At 37.6% G+C, this 20629-nt stretch overlaps 1 protein-coding gene across 4 annotated transcripts in view; it reads left to right on the top strand.

Annotated features, from left to right (window-relative positions):
- Positions 1 to 20629, top strand: part of LOC124802542 (collagen alpha-1(IX) chain-like) — a 403811-nt gene that overhangs the window by 292484 nt on the left and 90698 nt on the right. For all 4 annotated transcript variants that reach the window (XM_047263404.1, XM_047263402.1, XM_047263401.1 and 1 more), the window contains one exon: positions 10469 to 10646. In XM_047263404.1, coding sequence (XP_047119360.1) covers positions 10469 to 10646 — 178 coding nt within the window. The remainder of the gene's footprint in view (positions 1 to 10468; positions 10647 to 20629) is intronic.

Genomic DNA, 20629 nt, shown 5'->3' with positions numbered 1-20629 from the left:
GCAGAAAAGGAGAGAAATAAGAAGACTGGGTGCATTGGTAGAATAGAGAGCTGTGTAGTGTTGGAGTGGGAACAGGGAAGGGGATAGATAGATGAGGACAATGACTAACAAAGTTTGAGGCTAGGAGGGTTACAGGAATGTAGGATATATTGTAGGAAGAGTTCCCACCTGCACAATTCAGACTTTCCATTGTTTAAAAATGAAATTGTTTTGTCTTGCCATTGTCCCTCACATATTAGTTCAAATTTTTTTGTTATGGGAGAACAGGAAAGGAAGTGAAGAGTGCACATGTCATTTGTATTGTATGTGCAGATACAACAATAATATTGACAAAAATTTTTACTGTTTATTATTTCACGTATTTTGCTGTAAAAAGTAAAAAAAGTGTATATTTGTGTGTGTGTGTGTGTGTGTGTGTGTGGGTGGGGGGGGATCTGCATGTGCATATAAACAGATTTCACAACTAATTCACACCTTTGTCCATCTGGGCTCATTCCAGTTACTACCTCCTTCTCATCTAATTCACTCACTGAAATGTATTTTTCTTCACTGTTATCAGTAAAGAAAAGCTGACTGCATGATTACTGATGTCCCCGAGCATTCCCAGGCTTTGTTGTGGCTAGAAATATATTTTTTGCTATTCTCTCATAACAATGCCTCATACATTCCAAAAAATGGACCTGGCGAAAATCTCATCCATAAAATCAGATCTCTCATGAATTATAAGGGGCATACAAATGAAAACCAAACACCCACCACACTGGGACCATGGAATGGGTCCATTCTAAAATAATCACCACAGACGTTAAGACATTTAATCCAATAGGAGACAAGATGATCAAGTCCTGTTTTTTAGAAAGTGATAGGCCACCGATGGATCCACAGTCATGGCCTCTCTTGCACTCCCCCATCTGTCTGAAACCAGTGTCCATTTATATCTTTCTTCTGGGCGCCAAACATGTGAATATCACCCAGTGACAGATGAGGGATGTGAGGAGCTGTTACAGTGATTCCCAACCAAACTGCTGAAGCAGCCTTCATCCATTTGGCAGTAGGGAGAGGGAGGAGGGGGGGGGGATCATCATGCAACAGGATTCTTCAGTCTGATAGCATTCCTGGACGTTTTGACTTTGTGGTGCATTACAGTTTCTGCAAAGTGTCTTCATATTGCTACTCAATGATGGTGGTTCCACACTCTAGGAACTCGATGAGCAGAGGCCTCCTTGCAGTTGAAGAACAAAATCATCAAGATCTTATCCGAACTTGTATGAACAGCTTTGGATTTCTTTGGCACGGGAGCTGTGAGCTGTTGGCTTTGCCATTTGCCCTTGGGGTCGAAATGGTGTCACCATGTTTTGTGCCCTGTGATGATATGGGATAGAAACACATGCCCTTCCTATTGATACCGAAACAGATGACTCATACTTGATGTCTTTTTGTCCATCTTTTGTCCTCCCATCAGGTGATGCAGCACCCAGTGAATGCAAATATTGTGGTAATGCAAGTAGTCGTCGATGATCGCATGCAGAGAGCCATGGCTAATGCTGCCCAGTACATAAATTTCATTCTCTGTGATTCATCAGTCTCCATGGATAAGGCTATCAATCCATGCCATCACATCAGGGGTAATGGCTCAGTGGGCCTGTCCTGGTTGCAGATCATCTTGCAGTGATATGTGTCCTCCTTGAAATTTCCTCTACCACTCATGAACACACATCAGACACATGCAATGTTTTCTGTACACAGCAGACATGCAACGATGAATTTTGCGTACTCCAGTACGATCAGCAACCAGAAAATGAACCACATCTCTCATCTCTTCTTTGTTTGCCTCCCTGTCAACAGCTGGACAAGCATACTAGAGCAGTCCAACAACAACCAAGGTCATAACCCATCAACTCCCTGCACCTGTGATGTGGCAGTGTGCCATTCCCCCTCCACAGCTTGTGAAGGTCCATCCTTCTTGTGGGGCCATCTGTAATGCAGACTATATATTATGGCAGGTCTTCGGTTTTCATTTGAATGCTTTTATATTTACTTTTTCAGTCTCCAGCACTGTTTTCATCTGAGGAAAATGATACAAACCATATAAAAAACAGATATTATAGTTCACTAGCTGTTTCTGAATTTCTGTAGGAGAAGGAGAACAGTATGTGGGAATGTGCATGTCAAATTGTAGGGGACTATCTGAACAAGGCATAGTCAGCAAAAATCTAAAGAAAAGTGAGTCTGCATTCATGAGAAAGAATGGTTTGTTGTGTGTGAAGTAGATGGACATGAGAGATGTTCTCTGTTTTTCAAGTCATTACAGAATGACAGGTAGAGGTTCACAGCAAAATAAGGATGATTAAGAAGAAAAAAAAACTGATGTCATTCTAGTCTACAGTTTCAACATAACAGGTGTATACAGAAATGATCAGCTCATATCATACTGTCCCTTCTAGAGAAGTCAAATGAAATGGTGGAAGAACGTATTTTTTGACCTTTGCTTAATGGAAATCCTGACCACTTTCACCTTGTATCCAAGAACAAGAAATACTCAGGACAAAAGTTACCATTCGGCAAATATTCTATTGGCATCAGGTGAGAGGTTTCTAAGGAAAAGAGTTATAGAATAACATCCTGCTACTTACCAAAATATATATAGCTACAGGCAGAAAACAGGCATTTTGCTGATGGAATCCTTCCACTGAAAAGAAGGTGCATCTTACAAGTGTGTAGAGGAGTGAATAAAAAAACACCATTTCCCTATGGAAAGACATTGAACTTTAAATAAAGCTTGTTTGCTAAATTTGCAGTAAATGTGTTTGTATTTGTAACTAGTTTACAGAAAAACCTTCATACTTGCAAAATATGTTTCCATCTTTGTACATAAGGTAATAAGAATGAAATAGCAGGTAACTGAAGACATGTCAAAAATGTCTAGGATTCAGTGATGTTCGTGAAACTTTATGTAAGGTGGATCTGTTATCTGGTGATGCCCCAAAAACTTGTATGAAACAACTCCAGACTACAAAATGTGACAAAGTTCAGAATAATTTTGTAGGGCTTGCCACTTTTGTGGTTGACCATTTTTTTCTGCTGAAGTCTACATCTACATATTCACCGACATCTACACTGATACTCTGCAATCCACCTTATGGCATGTGACAGAGGGTACCCTGTACCACTACTAGTCATTTCCTTTTCTGTTTCACTTGCAAATAGAATGAGGGAAAAACTACTGTCTGTATGCTATGATCCATAATTTCTTGTATCTTATATTTGTGGTCTTTAGACACAATGTATGTTGGAGGCAACAGAATCATTCTGCAGTTAGCTTCAATTGACAATTCTCTAAATTTTCTCAATACTGTTCCTCAAAAAGAATGTTACCTTCCCTCCAGGGATTTCCATTTGAGTTCCTGAAACATCTCCGTAACACTTGCATTTTGTTCAAACCTACCACTAAAAAATCTAGCTGCCCATCTGAATTGCTTCAGTGTCTTCCTGTAATCTGACCTGGTACAGATTGTAACGATGCTTTATTCTTGAACGTTACTTAAATTAACTTAACTTGGCCTGGAGCTCATTTGATGAAATAATATGACAGTTTCCAGCTTCTCAAAATTTATTGACAACTGAACTGCATACTTGTCACGTTAACAAAACACTGACTGATATACTTCACAGATCTCTTTGACTGACTGACGAAACAAAAACTCAAAAACTAACTTGAGGCCTCACTGCATCCCTTTGTATAGAATTTTAACAATAAATTTCAAAATAACCCATTATTAATTTTGTGCAATTTTGATGTTACAATTAAAATTTACAAAACGTAAAGAAACTGATGTTACAGCCAAATAAGGTATAAAATACAGTATCATATTACATACATTTTTTAGTATTATCTGTAGTTTTAAATATAAAAAATCAGTCTGAACTTTAATTACAATAATTTCTCTTGTATTATTTTAGTTACATAATTAATCACAGTTTGGATTTGGTTACTAACATTCAATGATAGTACAAATCTCATACTTTATCCGTAAAATTTACAAATAAGGCATTAAATTCTGAAAATTGGAAAGTTGTGTGGTGTAAACAATTGGAGAGTTAATTAGAAATGTAATTACAAAAGATATCAATTACAGAGGAGGACATAAAAATAGATAACAAATGAAAATACATCATTTAGTCATAATTTTTAAGGCATTTCTCAAGATAATGAGATTATCTCTGTCAACCCACCAATCAACTGCAGTTAAGATAATTAGAGGTGCCAGACACTTATGCTAATGTTTCCACAGCCTCTTAACATTTGTTACTAAATATCTCTTACTTCAACTTCTCAGCTAGGTTTTTGATTTGGAACCTGTACATAATTTTGTTAATGACAACAATCCATAGACAATTACTATAATACACATCCTTCCAGAACATTCTATACTTGTTTACTAATAATAAACTGTGTTTTGGCAAACTGAATTGAACAATGCATCCAAAACACACACAAAAGTCTCCAGGAAGCACTGAATCTTCCAAAAACCAACCGGTTGCATAAAAAAAGGTGGTATCAGACATTTCATATGAATCTAGGGGGAGGATGTACAGTTATAAGATCACAAACACTTCAACAATACTCAAGAACAGGTTGCACTAGTGTCCTACATATGGTCTCCCTTACAAATGAACCACACTTTCATAGAATTCTCCCAATAAACTGAAGTCAACTATTCACCTTTCCTTCTACAGTCCTCACATGCTTGCTCCATTTCATATCGCTTTGCAACATTATGCCCACGTATTTAAATGACATGACTGTGCCAAGCAGGACACTGCTAATGCTGTATCTGAACATTACAGGTTTGTTTTTCGTGCTTATCTGCAATACCTTACATTTTTCTAAATTTAGAGCTAGCTGCCATTCATCACATCAACTCAAAATTTTGTCTTAGTCATTTTGCATCCTCCTACAGTCACTCACTGACTACACCTTACAGTACACCACAGCATCATCAGCAAAGAACTTCCCACTCTGTCTGCCAAATCATTTATGTATATAGAGAATAACAGCAGTCCTATCATACTTTCCTGGAGCACCCCTGATGATACCATTGTCTCTGTTGAAAATTCTTTGTTGTGGACAACATACTGGGTTCTGTAACTTAAGAAGTCTTTGAGAACTCATGTATCTGTGAACCTGTTCTACATGCTCGTACTTTCTTTAACAGCCTGCAACGGGGTGCTGTGTTAAATGCTTTCCGGGAATCTAGAAATATGGAATCTGTCTGTTGCCATTCGCCCATAGTTCACAATAAATCTTGTGAAGAAAAGGGCAAGCTGGGTTTCGCAAGAGTGATGCTTCCTAAAACTGTGCTGATTCATGGACATAAGCTTCTCAGTCTCAAGAAAATTTATTATATTTGAACTGAGGAAATGTACAAGGATTCTGCAGCAAACCAATGTTAGGAATATTTCTGTGTAATTTTGTGGGTCTGTCCTTTTGCCCTTCATCTACACAGAAACCAGCTGCACTTTTTTCCACTCACTTGGGACTTTGTGCTGGGTGAGAGATTCTCATAGATAATTCTCTATGAAATACAAAATTGTTAAATTAGGAGTAAAGTTAACTGCTCACTGTATTGATGAGGTGATGAGTGTTTGACAAGCACATAAACAGCAGTGGCCCCATAGCTAAATGTCTGAAAGCTTAGACATGATTTCAGTCTTCTTTTTGTGACTGCCAACTGCTCAGCACCTCTCCTGTGTGGTGTGTGGTCATATTTACCTCTTCCAGTATTTGCATGCTACCAATAGAATACAGTTTTTGTTATCCCCATTAGGCAGAGTGCCACCACACAAATTCCCACAGTGTCTTGTGTTGGAAATGTTAGGTCAGTATTTGAACCCAATCAAAATTATGTGTTATGTGTTGAATCTGTGACACTTCTGTGCAGGTGATGTAGTTTAAAGATGGAGGAGGGGGTTTATAAGCAAACTGCAATTATCCGTGTTTTCTGAAATTGTCACAGTAATGTTTGCCTCTATCAACCCCTGAGTAAATGGAAAAAGTAGTTCTGCATCTTTAAATACATATATAGTAGTCTTGTGTGATCAAAACAGTGGTTTCAAATTATTATAACTGATTGGAATATTTTTGCTGTCCTCAAAAAAACGTCTGCTCTCCCTACATTGAAAAAGATAAAAATCCAATAATTTTGTAGTAAGGATACCTGAGGTCAAACTTCGCAATAAACAAATTTTTTTGTCATTCAGGAACAGAATGTGTTTTTTCTGGAACAAATTTTTTCAAATCTCACAATAAATGATGTTAATTGTACAGTTGATTGTTCTTTTATAGCAAACTGGCCATGGTAAACATATGCTCACAAGGGAACCTCCCCATCGCACCCCCCTCAGATTTAGTTATAAGTTGGCACAGTGGATAGGCCTTCAAAAACTGAAAACAGATCAATTGAGAAAACAGGAAGAAGTTGTGTAGAACTATGAAAAAATAAGCAAAATATACAAACTGAGTAGTTTATGGGAAGATAGGCAACGTCAAGGACACTGGGAACGCTGGAGCGCCGTGGTCTCGTGGTAACGTGAGCAGCTGCGGAACGAAAGGTCCTTGGTTTAAATCCTCCATTGAGCAAAAAGTTTAATTTTTTATTTTCAGTTTATGTGACAAACTCTTATGTTTTCATCACTTTTTTGGGAGTGATTATCACATCTACAAGAAAACCTAAATCGGGCAAGGTAGAAGAATCTTTTTACCCTTTCGCCAAGTGTACAAGTTAGGTGGGTCGACAACATATTCCTGTCATGTGACGCACATGCCATCACCAGTGTCGTATAGAATATATCAGATGTGTTTTCCTGTGGAGGAATCGGTTGACCTATGACCTTGTGATCAAATGTTTTCGGTTCCCATTGGAGAGGCACGTCCTTTCGTCTACTGATCACACAGTTTTGCGGTGCGGTCGCAAAACACAGACACTAAACTTATTACAGTGAACAGAGACGTCAGTGAACAAACGGACAGATAATAACTATGCAAAAATAAAGAAAATAAAATTTTCACTCGAGGGAAGACTTGAACCAAGGACCTCTCGTTTAGCAGCTGCTCACACTACCACAGGACCACGACGCTTCTCAGCTCACTTCGTCCATGATGTTGCATATGCGACCCGTGGACTATTCAGTTTGTATATTTTGCTTATTTTTTCACAGTTCCACACAACTTCTTCCTGTTTTCTCAATTGATCTGTGTTCAGTTTATCAAGGCCTATCCACTGTGCCAACTTATAACTAAATCTGAGGGGGGTGCGATGGGGAGGTTACCTTGTCAGTATTGCATTCCTTCCAAATGTTAAATCACACTTTCAGATTGTTTACGGAAAACTGAAATTTGGTCAGTGATGAATAAAACAAATAAATTGAGCAAACTTTTTAAACAAGTACTCATAACAATTAAGTAGTAATGAAAAAACAAATTTATTGTTTCACACAAGAATATGTCCTTAATCTAGCATACTAACCTTCAAATTGGACATTTAGACAGCCTGTGCTTGCATATTGTGCAAGAAACAATTTTGTAATAATTCAACATTACCTATTTCTGCCTCATATTTCTCTCACTAGTTACATATGAATAAATTATCCGAGCTCTTCCATGAAGGAAAAAAAAAAATACTTTTACTCTAGATGACACCAACTTACTCTGGTTTTGATCCCAAAAATGGAAGAGTAAGTTAGGAAAAGGTCAGCCCTTAATATTGCTTTCTACAGAAATTCTTTAACACCTTTCTGCAATGAGTTATGATGTTAATAGGCTTCACTCTTCATTTTCACATTTTACTTTACATCATTTTTAAAATCTGCAGTGTACTACACAACACTGATTACTTTAAGGATTGTACCTGACATCTGCCATCACTTGAGATTGAATACTGTCAAAGAGCACCAAACACAGACTACATGGTCATGGTTGTCAGATCATTTTAATGAAATATAGGACATGAAGATCCAAAAATATTAATCAGAGTTCTGTGAGCCAAGATACAGTAGATCAAACAATATAAACTAAAATTTGATGGTATATCATTTCATTATTTAAAACATAAGTGCTGTATATATATTGTGCACACAGATATCAATAATTTTCTTGAATTTTTCTTTATATTTTTATGAAGAGCTAACATTATCAATTATCTGTGCTTGCATTTAAATGTAATCATAAAATTTGGAGCAAGATACATTCTTGAAATTGTATTTAAGTGACACAATATGCTTCACTAAGCCAATATTCAATCTATTTTATTTCATTTATTTTGTGTTCTGGTGATCCATTTTGTGAGTCAGCTTTATAAATTTGTTGTATTTATAACAGCATAGTTTGTGGTATTATGTAACTAGTAATAATCAATTCATATTAATGTATGTACAGCTTAGGTTTTATTATATAAAAATAAAATATTTAATTATGCTTATAATAATTAAGCATGCACACAAAAAAGAATATGGGGATGTGTTTGATTGTTACAGGTACATGGATGCTCTGTGTTATAGTTCAGGAATTCCTTTATAATGTAAACTGGCCATTGCAATAGAAAGTGCGATGAGGTTTCCTTACAACAAGAGCTCATCATCCACTAGGCACATAACTTGTGAAGGAGAACACTAAAAATCTCATAACAATTGAAACTAGTCCCTTTCTGTACCATATTCAGCTCTTTATGATGATAGTATATGTCTCCTTCTAGTATCAAGACTGTGGTACAAACAGAGTAGTAGGCCTACTCTACTATTTTCAGCAATTATAAATAAAAACCTTCATACTTGCTGTCACTGAAGATCTAACCCAAATGATAATAGATTTTGTTGTAAAAACTGATTTAAAATACATAACTTGTCACAATACATAACATCATCAGTCGAACACCCTTTTCACTCAATAACTCAGTAGAACTTGGTACATCAATTACACACATTTTTAAATTAATAATCATCTAGTCAAAACCTTTTAAATCTAAAAATGAACATACAGTAGATGACTGTACATAGACCACACATTTATCACACATGGAGAAAGCATCTTTAACAAAATTAGGCAGTGATGGTTCTCCATAGACTTGATACTTCCAAACCTCAGAGTGAGTGTAGCAGAGGTTAAAAGGAGGGCATATACGGGGTTTTCTGGATGTTTGGTAACCTTATGTATAGAGGATGAAGGACCACAGGCCAACTCACTTTGTTGCCAAACAGATATGCAGGAACATATTATCATGACAAATTTGGATTGCTGCCAATCTCTTATTCAGTCTCACTTCCATAATGTTCTTCAGTCTCACTTCCATAATGGCTACTCAGTGTACCATTTGCTATTGATGGTGTAGATGTATTTCCTAAAATCTTGGCAAGTAATGCCCTTGTCATCCAATAAAAGACTGAGGCCTTGGAGTGGGGATGTAATATTATTTTACTGACGGATTCTCCATTTCCAGATGATGAACATATGCTTATGTTGCACTACCTACAAGTATACTGTGTTTGATTTTCAATCCTCAGGTTGACTAAGGATCCCTTTTTTTATTTCCTCTTTTGTTTGTACCAGTGATATGCATATCTAAAAAATGCAAAGACACACTGTGGTCAGAAAGGAAGGAAGGAAGTGTGGGGTTTAATGTCTCGTCAACATCAAAATAATTAAAGAGGGAGGGAGCAGAAGCTCCGAATATTTCAGGGATTGGAAAGGATAATGGCTGTGCCCTCAAAGAACCCATCCACACATTTTCTTGGAGTGATTTAGCCAAATCACAGAAAAAAAACCTAAATCTGGGTGGCTGGACGTGGAATTGAACCATCACCCTCCCTAAGTGAGTTCTGTGTGCTAACTGCTCCACAAACTTGCTTGGTACTGTGGTTGATATTCCACATTAAACTGTAGGCTTCACTATAACTGTATTGATAATCCAGTTCCAAAATTGGAGAAAGGAAAGGTCATGCCATTTCCAACAGGATCAGGCACTGTGACATTCAAACCTTAAGCTTGAAGACCACTTAAGTTTTAGTATTTTTTTTTCATATGTTAATGATTAATATATTTGCTTTAAGCTGTAATAAATCACTAGGCATCAGAGTTTTCATCCTGTTTGTAATGTTCCAATAACATAATGCAGTTTCTCTTATGAATTTAATGGTACTTTAATTCAGCACACATTTGTGTTGTATTCAGGCATCAATACTCAAGACAATATTAAAACCTTACCAGTTCTTGAAATTGTTTTGACTGACTTTCTAGTTTCACCTTGTTTTTAGTAAATTTGTTTGAACACAGGTTGTTATTGTTAAATGAGTAAACAAAATTGTGGGCCCAATTTGCTGTAGCACTTGTAACCCTTCTTTTAATTTAAATATATGCAGAGGTAAATGCAACTGCTTTCACTGGAAGTCATCAGCTTACCTCAATATATTGTTATAGGGAGCACCTGGTGCACCAGGTGTACCTGGAACTTCTGTGTCATCTGGAAGTACCATTCCAGGACCTCCAGGTGCACCCGGCTTACCAGGAGAATCTGGTTTACCGGGTATTCCAGGGGAGAAAGGAGACAAGGGTGCACAAGGGGACCAAGGGGAACGTGGCTTGCCCGGTGAAAAAGGTTAGCACTCTTTTTTGTATGTTCCCATCATTCAACTAAGCCCCTTTATTGATTACAAATAATACAAATTTCTTGTGCTCAGTAGTATTTTGGTTCATTACTCATAAGTATTAATGTTGATGATCATTCACTTTGTATTGTCCATACTCATAATTACAGAGTATTATTTTGCTAACTTTTTCATTTCATTTTAAATCAAGATGCCTCTAATAAGTATATGTGTTAGTACTTTTTTCTGATTTTCATTTTTTTAAAAAAAGTTATAAAGACATGTAAGTATAGCAGCAATAGCATTGTCCACACATATGGTGATTTACTGAGTGTGAGAACTAACAACTGCCATTGAAAACGTGTGGCAGGTTTAATAAACCATTGTTCCAGCAGATCAGTTGGAACACATAGAATTCCTACAACACAGCTATATTTCCCGTTAGTGATTTCATTTGGAGGTCCAGAATGCAGTGGCTGGCTTTTCTTTCATGGTCAGTAGTGTCTTCAATCTAGGCTTTGAAACAGTCTGTTCCAACTCCTCCTTGTTCCAGTAGTCACCAAAAACTTTGAGAAGAGTTTAAGCAAAGAGGGTGACATTAACAGTCACTGTATACAGCTTGTAGTCTAGCTGTTAATCGTGTGAAATGATGAGATGAAAATCCATGACTTCGATTTTTCTAATTTGTTGTGATTTTTGGAACCGCTGTAAACTGAATATTATGAAGAAATATACCTTGTTATTTAGTTGCAGTTTGGCCATAATCTGTAAACATCTCATAGGTGTTAATGATGAAAACACTAGAACGTCCAATGAGTGTCACAATTTTTTTGTGTTCATTCTAAGCTGCTAGACCATCATATTCTTCCCTTCAATAAAGTCACTTAAATCAGCATATTTAATTTTAAGAATAATAATTACAACAGAAGTTTACTGGCATCACACAAGAGATGCAACAGTAGTAAGTTCGCGTGGGAGCTTTGTTCTTTTTAAAGGGTCGAGCCCCTCCATGCCCACACCCATGTGGCGACTATTTCAAAAGATCTACTGTCACCTCCGTATTCGTTAGTTACTACTTGATGACTTCATGGGATGTGGGGCCATGATGTTGGCTGTGCAGTGCCAAGGCAAATGCCAAGGGAGATAAACCTCTGTGATGGTCTGATCGGGTAGTAAGACCAGTAGTGATTTTCTTGTCATCTGCGACAGATCATTCAAGGTTAACGAGGTTGCTAGTTTCAGGTATTTTGCAATGCTCAGTCCCATTGTCAGGTCATCATAAAGAGTGTCAGTCCTTTCGAGTAGGGGTATTGCTGGGCTGGGCACCAGCTGCAGCATCTGTACCTGTAACATGCCAAGGTCATCATATAAGTGGCTGAGTGATCACAAATCAACCACTGTGTAAGGGTTTTGGTTGGATTTGTTTGTGTTTAGTGTACAATATGGTTTCCTTGCATTGCCGGTTGGTCAGCTAGTTTACACCTGGCAGTGCCAGTTAATTTTGCTGTGCTGCAGAGGTTCATCAGCATTTGTCATGTTTGTTTGTTGGTGTTATCCATAAGTTTTTAATTGTCCCCAAGTAGTAGTGTTTTTGGCCAGTTGTGTTTCCACCTATGTTTGTGATCATAGTTACCTGGGTTAAGGATAAAGGATTGTTGGAGTGTCTTGTTTTCTTGTGCAGTCATGTGGCAAGTTTTTTGAATACCTCCATGAGAGTTTCAAGGTGGTATTCACTGTGAAGGTCCACGCTGCATGTGTATTGTGGAGCATTGCTTGTTGTACATAGGACTTTGTTCTGTATGATCTGCAGGTGGTGCAGATGTGTTAGAGCTGCATACCCCCACACTGGAGCTGCATTCATCATCAGTGGTCTAATTAGTGTTGTGACACCCTCCTATATCTTGACTCCCTCTTATTTAGTGTGTTTTGCCTGTTGAGCATGGTGTAAAGCCTGACTGGAGTATACATGAAAAATGTGTAATATATAATATTGTATTATTAGTTGATAGTTGTTCAAGCCTTGAAATTATTTACCTCCTCATCTTCTTTGAAGACAATGTTACGGTGTCCAGCTTGCTGTGCTTAAATTTCTTGCTTCTCCAAAGTGTTACAGGTACTGGTTACGCAGATAGATAAATCAGGTGAAATAAAGGACTAATAAGTGGCATTGACTTCATTCCATAGGAATTAATATAGTTCATGTCATTATTGAACTAAACGAAATCCACATCCTCTCTGTATCGTTGACGGGAAAAGACAGAAAGTACAAAATTGATTTTACAAACATATGGAATTTAGTGTTGTTCATGTTTTCTCACTAGCTTCACAGGCTTGACTACTGTGGGCATACCACATTTAATCTTTGCTGTAAACTACTTAGGCAAATGAATGCACAAAAATGGACAGAAAGAAATAAAATGTGTACCCATGTAGGTAAACCAGCATAAGTTGTGATACAACTGTCCCCCTACTGTGTACTGGTGTGCTCCAAAGTTACTGGATGACAGTATACATTAGCAGTGCCCTTTCTACATAAAATCATGACATATTAAAATTTATTTTCAGTTATAACTTATGTTGTATCTTTAGCCTTCCTTGGACTTAAAATATTTTTATTGGTGGACAGTCTTATTTTAATGTATACCCTAGACATGCCAGATCTCTGTTATTTTACATTTTTATTTACATATTCTGAGAGTTTAATTTTTCAAGTCCATGCCGTAATGAAGGGCATGTTCAAAGCTAGAGTCCATGGCTCCATCATTATGGAGGAACTGCTACATGCATCTTGCAGGGCATGCACCTCATAAGCTTGTTGGTGCAACATGGCTAGGTTTGCTTTCACCTGCTCTTAGATAATAATGAATTTCATGTCATCAAAATTTCCACAGTGTGTATAGGCATGTGCGTGATTGAGAGATTCCAATGCTGCAACGGAAAGGCCCACCATTTCCGACCTGTGGTACTGGAACCACATCGTGCGTCATATATTTCAGTGTCCAAGACCAGTCTGTACATTCAGCATCATGTCAGTATCTCTCAAAATTTCATGTAAGTCCATAAATGCTTTCACCTTATATGGTCCCTTGTAGCTTCTAGCATTCCCCACTGCTACAGATTAACAGAAAACATTTGGCTCATTGTAAGCACCCGCTGCTTTGTTCTCTACAACACACGTAAGTGTAACTGTTTTATAGCATACACCAAGCATTTGACAATTGAATAGTTCCTCTTGCTGTTTGTCTTGTCAATACATATATGGTTCATATAACATATACAAAATAAGCATTATAATTCAACATTATTTGATTTAACCTATGCATACATAAGCCTATCTCTACGTGTTACTGATGCATCAGGTAAATGAGTGGTGCAATGTATACACATTCACATCCAGATCTATAACAACATTTATAACTTGTGCAGAAAACATTTCAGTACCACTGTATGTCCTTTAAGGTTTTACTTTCACCCTTAGGATGCATATAACAACATTTTATGACATTTTCTCGGATCATTCAAAGGTTGCTTGCCTCAGACATATTTGTAATGAGCAAGTAGCTCCCTTAATCTCTGAGTTCATGCAATAGTATTACCTTACATAGGATAACAGCTAAAATAGTTGTTTTCAATTTCAAGGTTGGAAAGAACATACACATCTATACAGTTTGATGATACGCAGAAGCCACTGTTCTCACATTTTGTCTGACTCATGTGTCTGTAAGTCCAGATTGCTAACAAAAGAGAAGAAATCTTCATTACACATTAACCAATGCAAGCAATCATAATTATGCTTATCCCTGCGTCTCCAAGTCCACTAGGAAAGTGTCTACTGATCTGCAAGGAATTGTGACAGGAAACAAAAAGCATTTTTTTATCTGCTGCTGAAATCCATTGTCTACACACCATAGAATAATTGAGTAAACTCTTTGTGCACACTTCTTTGTACCTTTGTGAAACTACTTACTTACTCTTCTCTGAACTAATTGCAGATTTCTCACATTGCAGTGTCACATAAGTTATCAATTTTACTTGTGTCGAAGTACCTGTAGTGATGTAATTCAATGTATTTAACTTATATCCATATCTTTAGGATACCACTCATTTTTATATAACAAACTTAAATAAGTCACTACAAAGGTTCTGCCAGGAAAATATTGTAGAAGAGCATTCAGATAAGTCATGATCCCATGTAAATGCATCATGAATACTCATGTTTTGTGCTCATATCAGTAGGTTGTGCTTTTTAATACATGGTCTGACCCCTCTTTGCTTCATTTAACAAGTTTCCACATACTGTCATATATTCATATATACACACTTATTCACACTATCACATTCATACACATATTTATATGTCTGTAAATCTTCTTTATTGTAAACCTCCTTACTGTATTAGTTTTATCCTTATAGTGTAGACTCCTTCATTTTAATAGTAATTAACTAATATTAAAACCTCCAGAATATAGCTTATTTGGTGGCTAGATGTCAAGTTTGCTTTGCATCCAATGTACTAAGTGCCGTGTTGGCCTGAACTGTTTCTGTGCATGCACTGAGCTCACTGACCTATGTGTTAGCTCCTACTGCACCTGTGCAACCTCTCCCTCTCATAATTCTATTTCATGTGTTTACATCTCAAGTGCATTATCACATTGTATATGAGAAATGTACATATTATAGAACAAATTGACAGATTTTCATGCTTCATATAGCCTTCTGACATTAAACAGAATCTGAAATTACCATAATTCACCTTGCTTCCATTTAAAAATTTATAAATAAATAAAATGAAAATTTTCTCTTAAAACTAAGCAAACAGTTCTTATATACATATTATATTGAAATATTTCATTTGTTAATGTACAATACTTTAAGTGAGGTTTGACTTTTGTCCAATTCTTTTAGTGTACAAACTGTTACAGATCCTTTTGAGGATAAAGTCCCTTGTCCTTTCCACTGTTAGGGTAGACTAATCTGCATGCTCATGGATGTGGGATTTTAGTAACCACGAATTGTCCAGTGTACAAAAGCTTCCATTTATGACTGAGCTTCCCACATTTCATAGATTTAGAGTGTGTTCATAGTAATACCTCTTGCCCTACTTGAAATTGTACAGTGTGCCATAATCTTGTGTCGTACAACTTTTTCCTCTGTTCAACCTTTTCCTCCAGAGTAATGAAAGCCTGGTGTACTTTTTTCTTCAAGTGACATCTCTACCATAGGTATCTTGGGAAATGATTTTTCTCACTTGTCAACTTCTATCCTTTTAAACATAAATTCAGTAGGTATAAAACCAGTTGAAGTGTGTAGTAAGTTGTTAATGATTTGTTGAAATGGTGAGACAAACTCGACCCATTTTGTGTGCCTCTGGTGTGTGTAGATGTGTATAAATCTGTTAAATTCTTTGAATAACCCATCTATTGGGCTTGCCTCAGGGTGAAATCTGGATACTAACATGTTTTATCTTGTTTGTGTTAGTAAATTCTGTCCATCTATTGCCTACGAAGTATGAGGCATTGCCCCTTAACAATATTTGTGGCTTTCCCGCTCTCAGGATATAATCTTCTGCAATACCCTAATAATAGAATCTACTGTCACCGAAGGGTAAAAATTGTAGAGGGAGACCAAGAGATGAATACACTAAGCAGATTCAGAAGGATGTAGGCTGCAGTAGGTACTGGGAGATGAAGAGGCTTGCACAGGATGGAGTAGCATGGAGAGCTGCATCAAACCAGTCTCAGGACTGAAGACCACGACAACAACACTGTCGCAGACTGCACTGCATACAGCTTAACATATTTTTTGGAAACAATCATACAAGGAAATAACGTATTTGGCTTCTCCCTTCCCCTGACAATAGGGTCCAGCAGCATCCAAGGACACTAATTCTAAAGGTTTTGTGGGCACTATAGGTTGTCTTTTGGCAAGTAATGCACTTCTGAATTACTTGGAGAACTCTTCTCTGCAAGTTGGGAAAATAGCAGTACATGTTTACCGTGGTGCATCTGGAAACTCCAGAGTGATCCCATACATTGTGAGTGTGCAAAATGAAATAGTTCATGTAACTTTCTGTTAAACACACACACACACACACACACACACACACACACACACACACACACACACCACTGTTCTTGATTCATTGCATGGTGATGAAACGGGACTCTCTTGTATATAGTATAGAATTTCTTCAAATTCTCATTCTTATTTTCAGACAATTTCAACCTTACCTTTCTCCATTGCAGGTCTCCCTCTTGCAACTGCTCCAGACTCTTACACATCTCTACATAATATGGCTGTTGTGCCTTGTCCTGCCTAAGCAGAACCATAATTTCAGAATCCTGTTCTGTGAGTTCTAAGAATTCATTGAGCCCTTGAGTTAACCTTGACAAGGCATCTGTGATTACCTTTTGCTTACCCTTGATGTATATGATTTCAAAACTGAAGTCCTGCAACTACATGCACCATCTGGGTAATCATCAATGTAATAATTTGTGTGTCAGATGAAAAGAAAGTGCTTGATGGTCACAGTAGCCTTGATGTGCTTGCCTCATCAGTAGTATTCAAATTTCTTAAATGACCATATAATCCTGAGAGTCTCAAGCTCTGTCATGGATCATGACCACTCAGATTCAGAAAGTGTTTGACTAGCAAAACTGATTATCTTAGGTTCCCCCTCTTCTTCAATGATATGAAATAAGCATGCTTCTAGCCCCTGTGAAGATGCATGTGCACTCAAGCAAAAATCCTGTGACATTTCAGAACAGTGTAGTATGTTTGAACATAGCAAGGCTTCCTTTATTTAGGCGAAAGCTGCTTGACATTGATCAATCCATATCCGTGGATTGTTTTTCCTCAAAAGATTCAGCAATGCATCACTATTCAGTAACTGATCTGGAATAAATTCCCTAAAAAATGAAACCACACCCAAATATGCCCTGAGTTGTTTTTTATTCTGTGGCAGTGGGAAATGTTTAATCACATCAAGTTTTCCTGGATCAGGCAGTATACCATGTGGCAAGATAATATGACCCAGGAATTTGACCTTTTCTTTTCCAAACTCTGATTTCGTTAAATTAGCTGTGACCCAGTGTTCTGCAAGTCAGTATAATACCTGTGCCAAAAGCCTCACATGTACTTCCCATGTAAGAGTAGCTACTAAAAGGTCATCAGCATAGAGTGTGACTCTGCTGAGGAGTTCCGGTCCCAAACTTTGTCCAATGCGCAAATAAAAACACCTGCACTCATGTTCAAGACAAACAGCAAAACACAAAATTCATTTCTCCAGCTCCCTCCACACAAAGGCTGTGTACTCCCTACTACCTTGATGTAATGCTAGTTGTCAATAAGACACTTTTAAAATTAATTATAGTGAGGTATTTAACATTGTGAAAGTTCAGTAAATGTTCTTCAAGCTTGTGAGGACTTGTCCTGACAGGAACAATGATCTTGCTTATGTTTTGTACATCAAGCACAAGCCTGACGCTACCATCGAGTTTGGTGACAGCTAAAATAGGGCTACAATATGAGGAATAGGAGGGCTGTATGATCTTCCAGTTTATCATCCTCTCAATTTCTTACCTCACACTTTCTCTTTTTGCCCAAGTAATTGGATGTGGGGAAAAAAAAAAAAAACAGAATGTCTTGTGTGAGTAAACATCGATTTTACACTCATAATCCTTTATTACCCTAGGGCACCTTCTAAGTACTTACGAATACTGAAATATTACTTTTTGTAATCTTTCCTTCTGATCCTGTGACAAACAAGCAGATTCACTTACCTTTGTTTGGACAGTCTCTGGGTTGATGTCTTCTTCAGGCAGCTGCTCACCTTTTTGTTTATCAAGAGAGTGTGTTTGGATATGGCAATTGTACTCTGACACAAGTACTCGGTTTGAAGATATTGATTCCAGTAAGACAGCTTACTACAAGTTTTTTCACTACCAGAACAATACTTTGAGGAAAATTGCTGATGATAATGGGTATTAATGCCTGAACTTCAACTCCTTTTGACTTGTGCCCCACTGTGGTCAGAATATGACAATTCTGCACTTGAAAAGTTGGTATGTAACATTGCCTTTGCAACTTGTTAAACAGACCTTGTAATATTACATTTGTCAATACACCCATATCAAGTACCACAAGTACATCTAAAATCACATACCTGGGCATTAATTACAGCTTGCACTGAGTCCTCATTAGCTTTGTCTACGTTGTTTGCTTCTTCCTGACACAGTTCTTCTTCCACATCTGTCCCTTGCTCATCTGAGAAAGTAATTTGAAATAAATTGCATGCTCCCACCCCTTTTATTGGTCTGTGGATGGGGCTTATCATGGCCTGTTGGAGTTTTCCTGATTTGTTGGTGGGTTGGCCTCTTCATTGTGAGTAACTGAACTATCTGCACGTTGTGGGTTTGACCTCACCAGTTTGTGTCCTTTACTGCCCTGGAATAAAATGCTCCTTGACCTTGACTCCCATTGGATATTTAATTATTATTCCATTGATCATAATTCCCAAGTATTGCATTGATGGGTGGTCTATTTGTGGTTGGTTCCTGCCAATTGCTGTGCTGGTTATTGACACCCACTGGGGGTGTGTTGTGAACTTGTTAACCACATCCCTCTGTCCAGTACAGGCCAGTCTATTGTAATTCTGCTTGTGACTTCCCCTGAAATCTCATTTGTACTTTTGGTTTCCCCTGTTACCACAATTATTTCTTGTATTATTGTTGTTGCACAGGGCTTACCGGTGCCAACCGGGCTGGTTGCCATGTTGCTGTTGACTATTTTGCAGAGGCACACACTGTGTATTAATGTTCTGTGGTTGTGATGGCCCCTCATCATGTATTAGGTCAATCCAGTTGAGTACATATAAGAAATATTCTATATCATTTCCAGGTGTAGTCATCAGCTTTCACTGATATGGGCTGGTAGGCAACTTTCCAGTATCTTTTATAGGTGCACGTGGGAAACTGAGTTTTGTTAAAGTATTTTTCGAAATACTTTCTCAGTCCCCCATGTTTATTACTGAAAGGTGATGGGTTGAAAACCTCTCAGCGTAGCCTCTCGTGGACTGCTGTGGACCAATATTTGTCCAAGAATGTCAGTTCAAATTGCTCTTGGTATGGCATCTCTCAACCATATCTGCTTCCAACAGTAAAACATCACCCTGTGTGTACCCAATAACAAACTGGGACTTCTATGGTCCTGCCAGTTGCAGGTAACACATTGCAAAAAGCTCTGATAAACCCTATGGGGTTTGTTCTCTTACTCTCTGTTGAAAAAAATCAGAATCTGCCTGTTATGGGGCAGACCCTTGTCTACTAATAAAGTAAACAAAAATGCAGTATTGTCTTTTGACACAGTGGTATTGTTTGAATGCATATGATTATGCTCCAGATATGTTTGGGCAACTGGTATTGACATTGGCAGTGCCTGTTGTATTATGTAATTCCTTTCTTCTCCATCTGAAGGGCTGGTAGCAAATGGTTGATACGTATTACTGCTATCTATCCTGCCCAACTGTACCTGACTGCTTGCTGTTGGCATCTCTCTTGTGACATCTGCAACATTAATTAGACTGCTCTGCAACTTCTCTTCTGCTGCCTTTAAGCCTAGCTCAATCCTGGCAATCAATTAGTTTTCCCTTTCCTTTTCTATCCCTTCAGCTGCCTCAAGAAGCATAACAACAGACAGGATCAAGCTGGCAACTGTCTCAACATGGTTGATGGAGTAACTGAGAAGGAAAATGTTGTATTTACCACTTCCCACATCTTTGAAAGGGTAACCTCCAGAATTCCAAGATCAAGACAATGTTATTCACTTTTTCCAATAGCAATTGCTTCATCCACAGAAAATTTGTAATTTTGTCAAAATTGAATTCTATTAGTCTGTTATGGATAATTTTCTACTGTTCATCCATTGTTTTTGACCAAAATTATGAGCTACGGTGTGTGCAGGTTTTTGAATAAGTCCTGCATAACTGTTCTCAGAC

This window comes from Schistocerca piceifrons, chromosome 6, assembly GCF_021461385.2.
Source record: "Schistocerca piceifrons isolate TAMUIC-IGC-003096 chromosome 6, iqSchPice1.1, whole genome shotgun sequence".
NCBI classification, from domain to species: Eukaryota; Metazoa; Arthropoda; class Insecta; order Orthoptera; family Acrididae; genus Schistocerca; species Schistocerca piceifrons.
The sequence above is the reverse complement of the archived record's forward strand: the minus strand, read 5'-3'. Positions and strand labels throughout refer to the sequence as shown.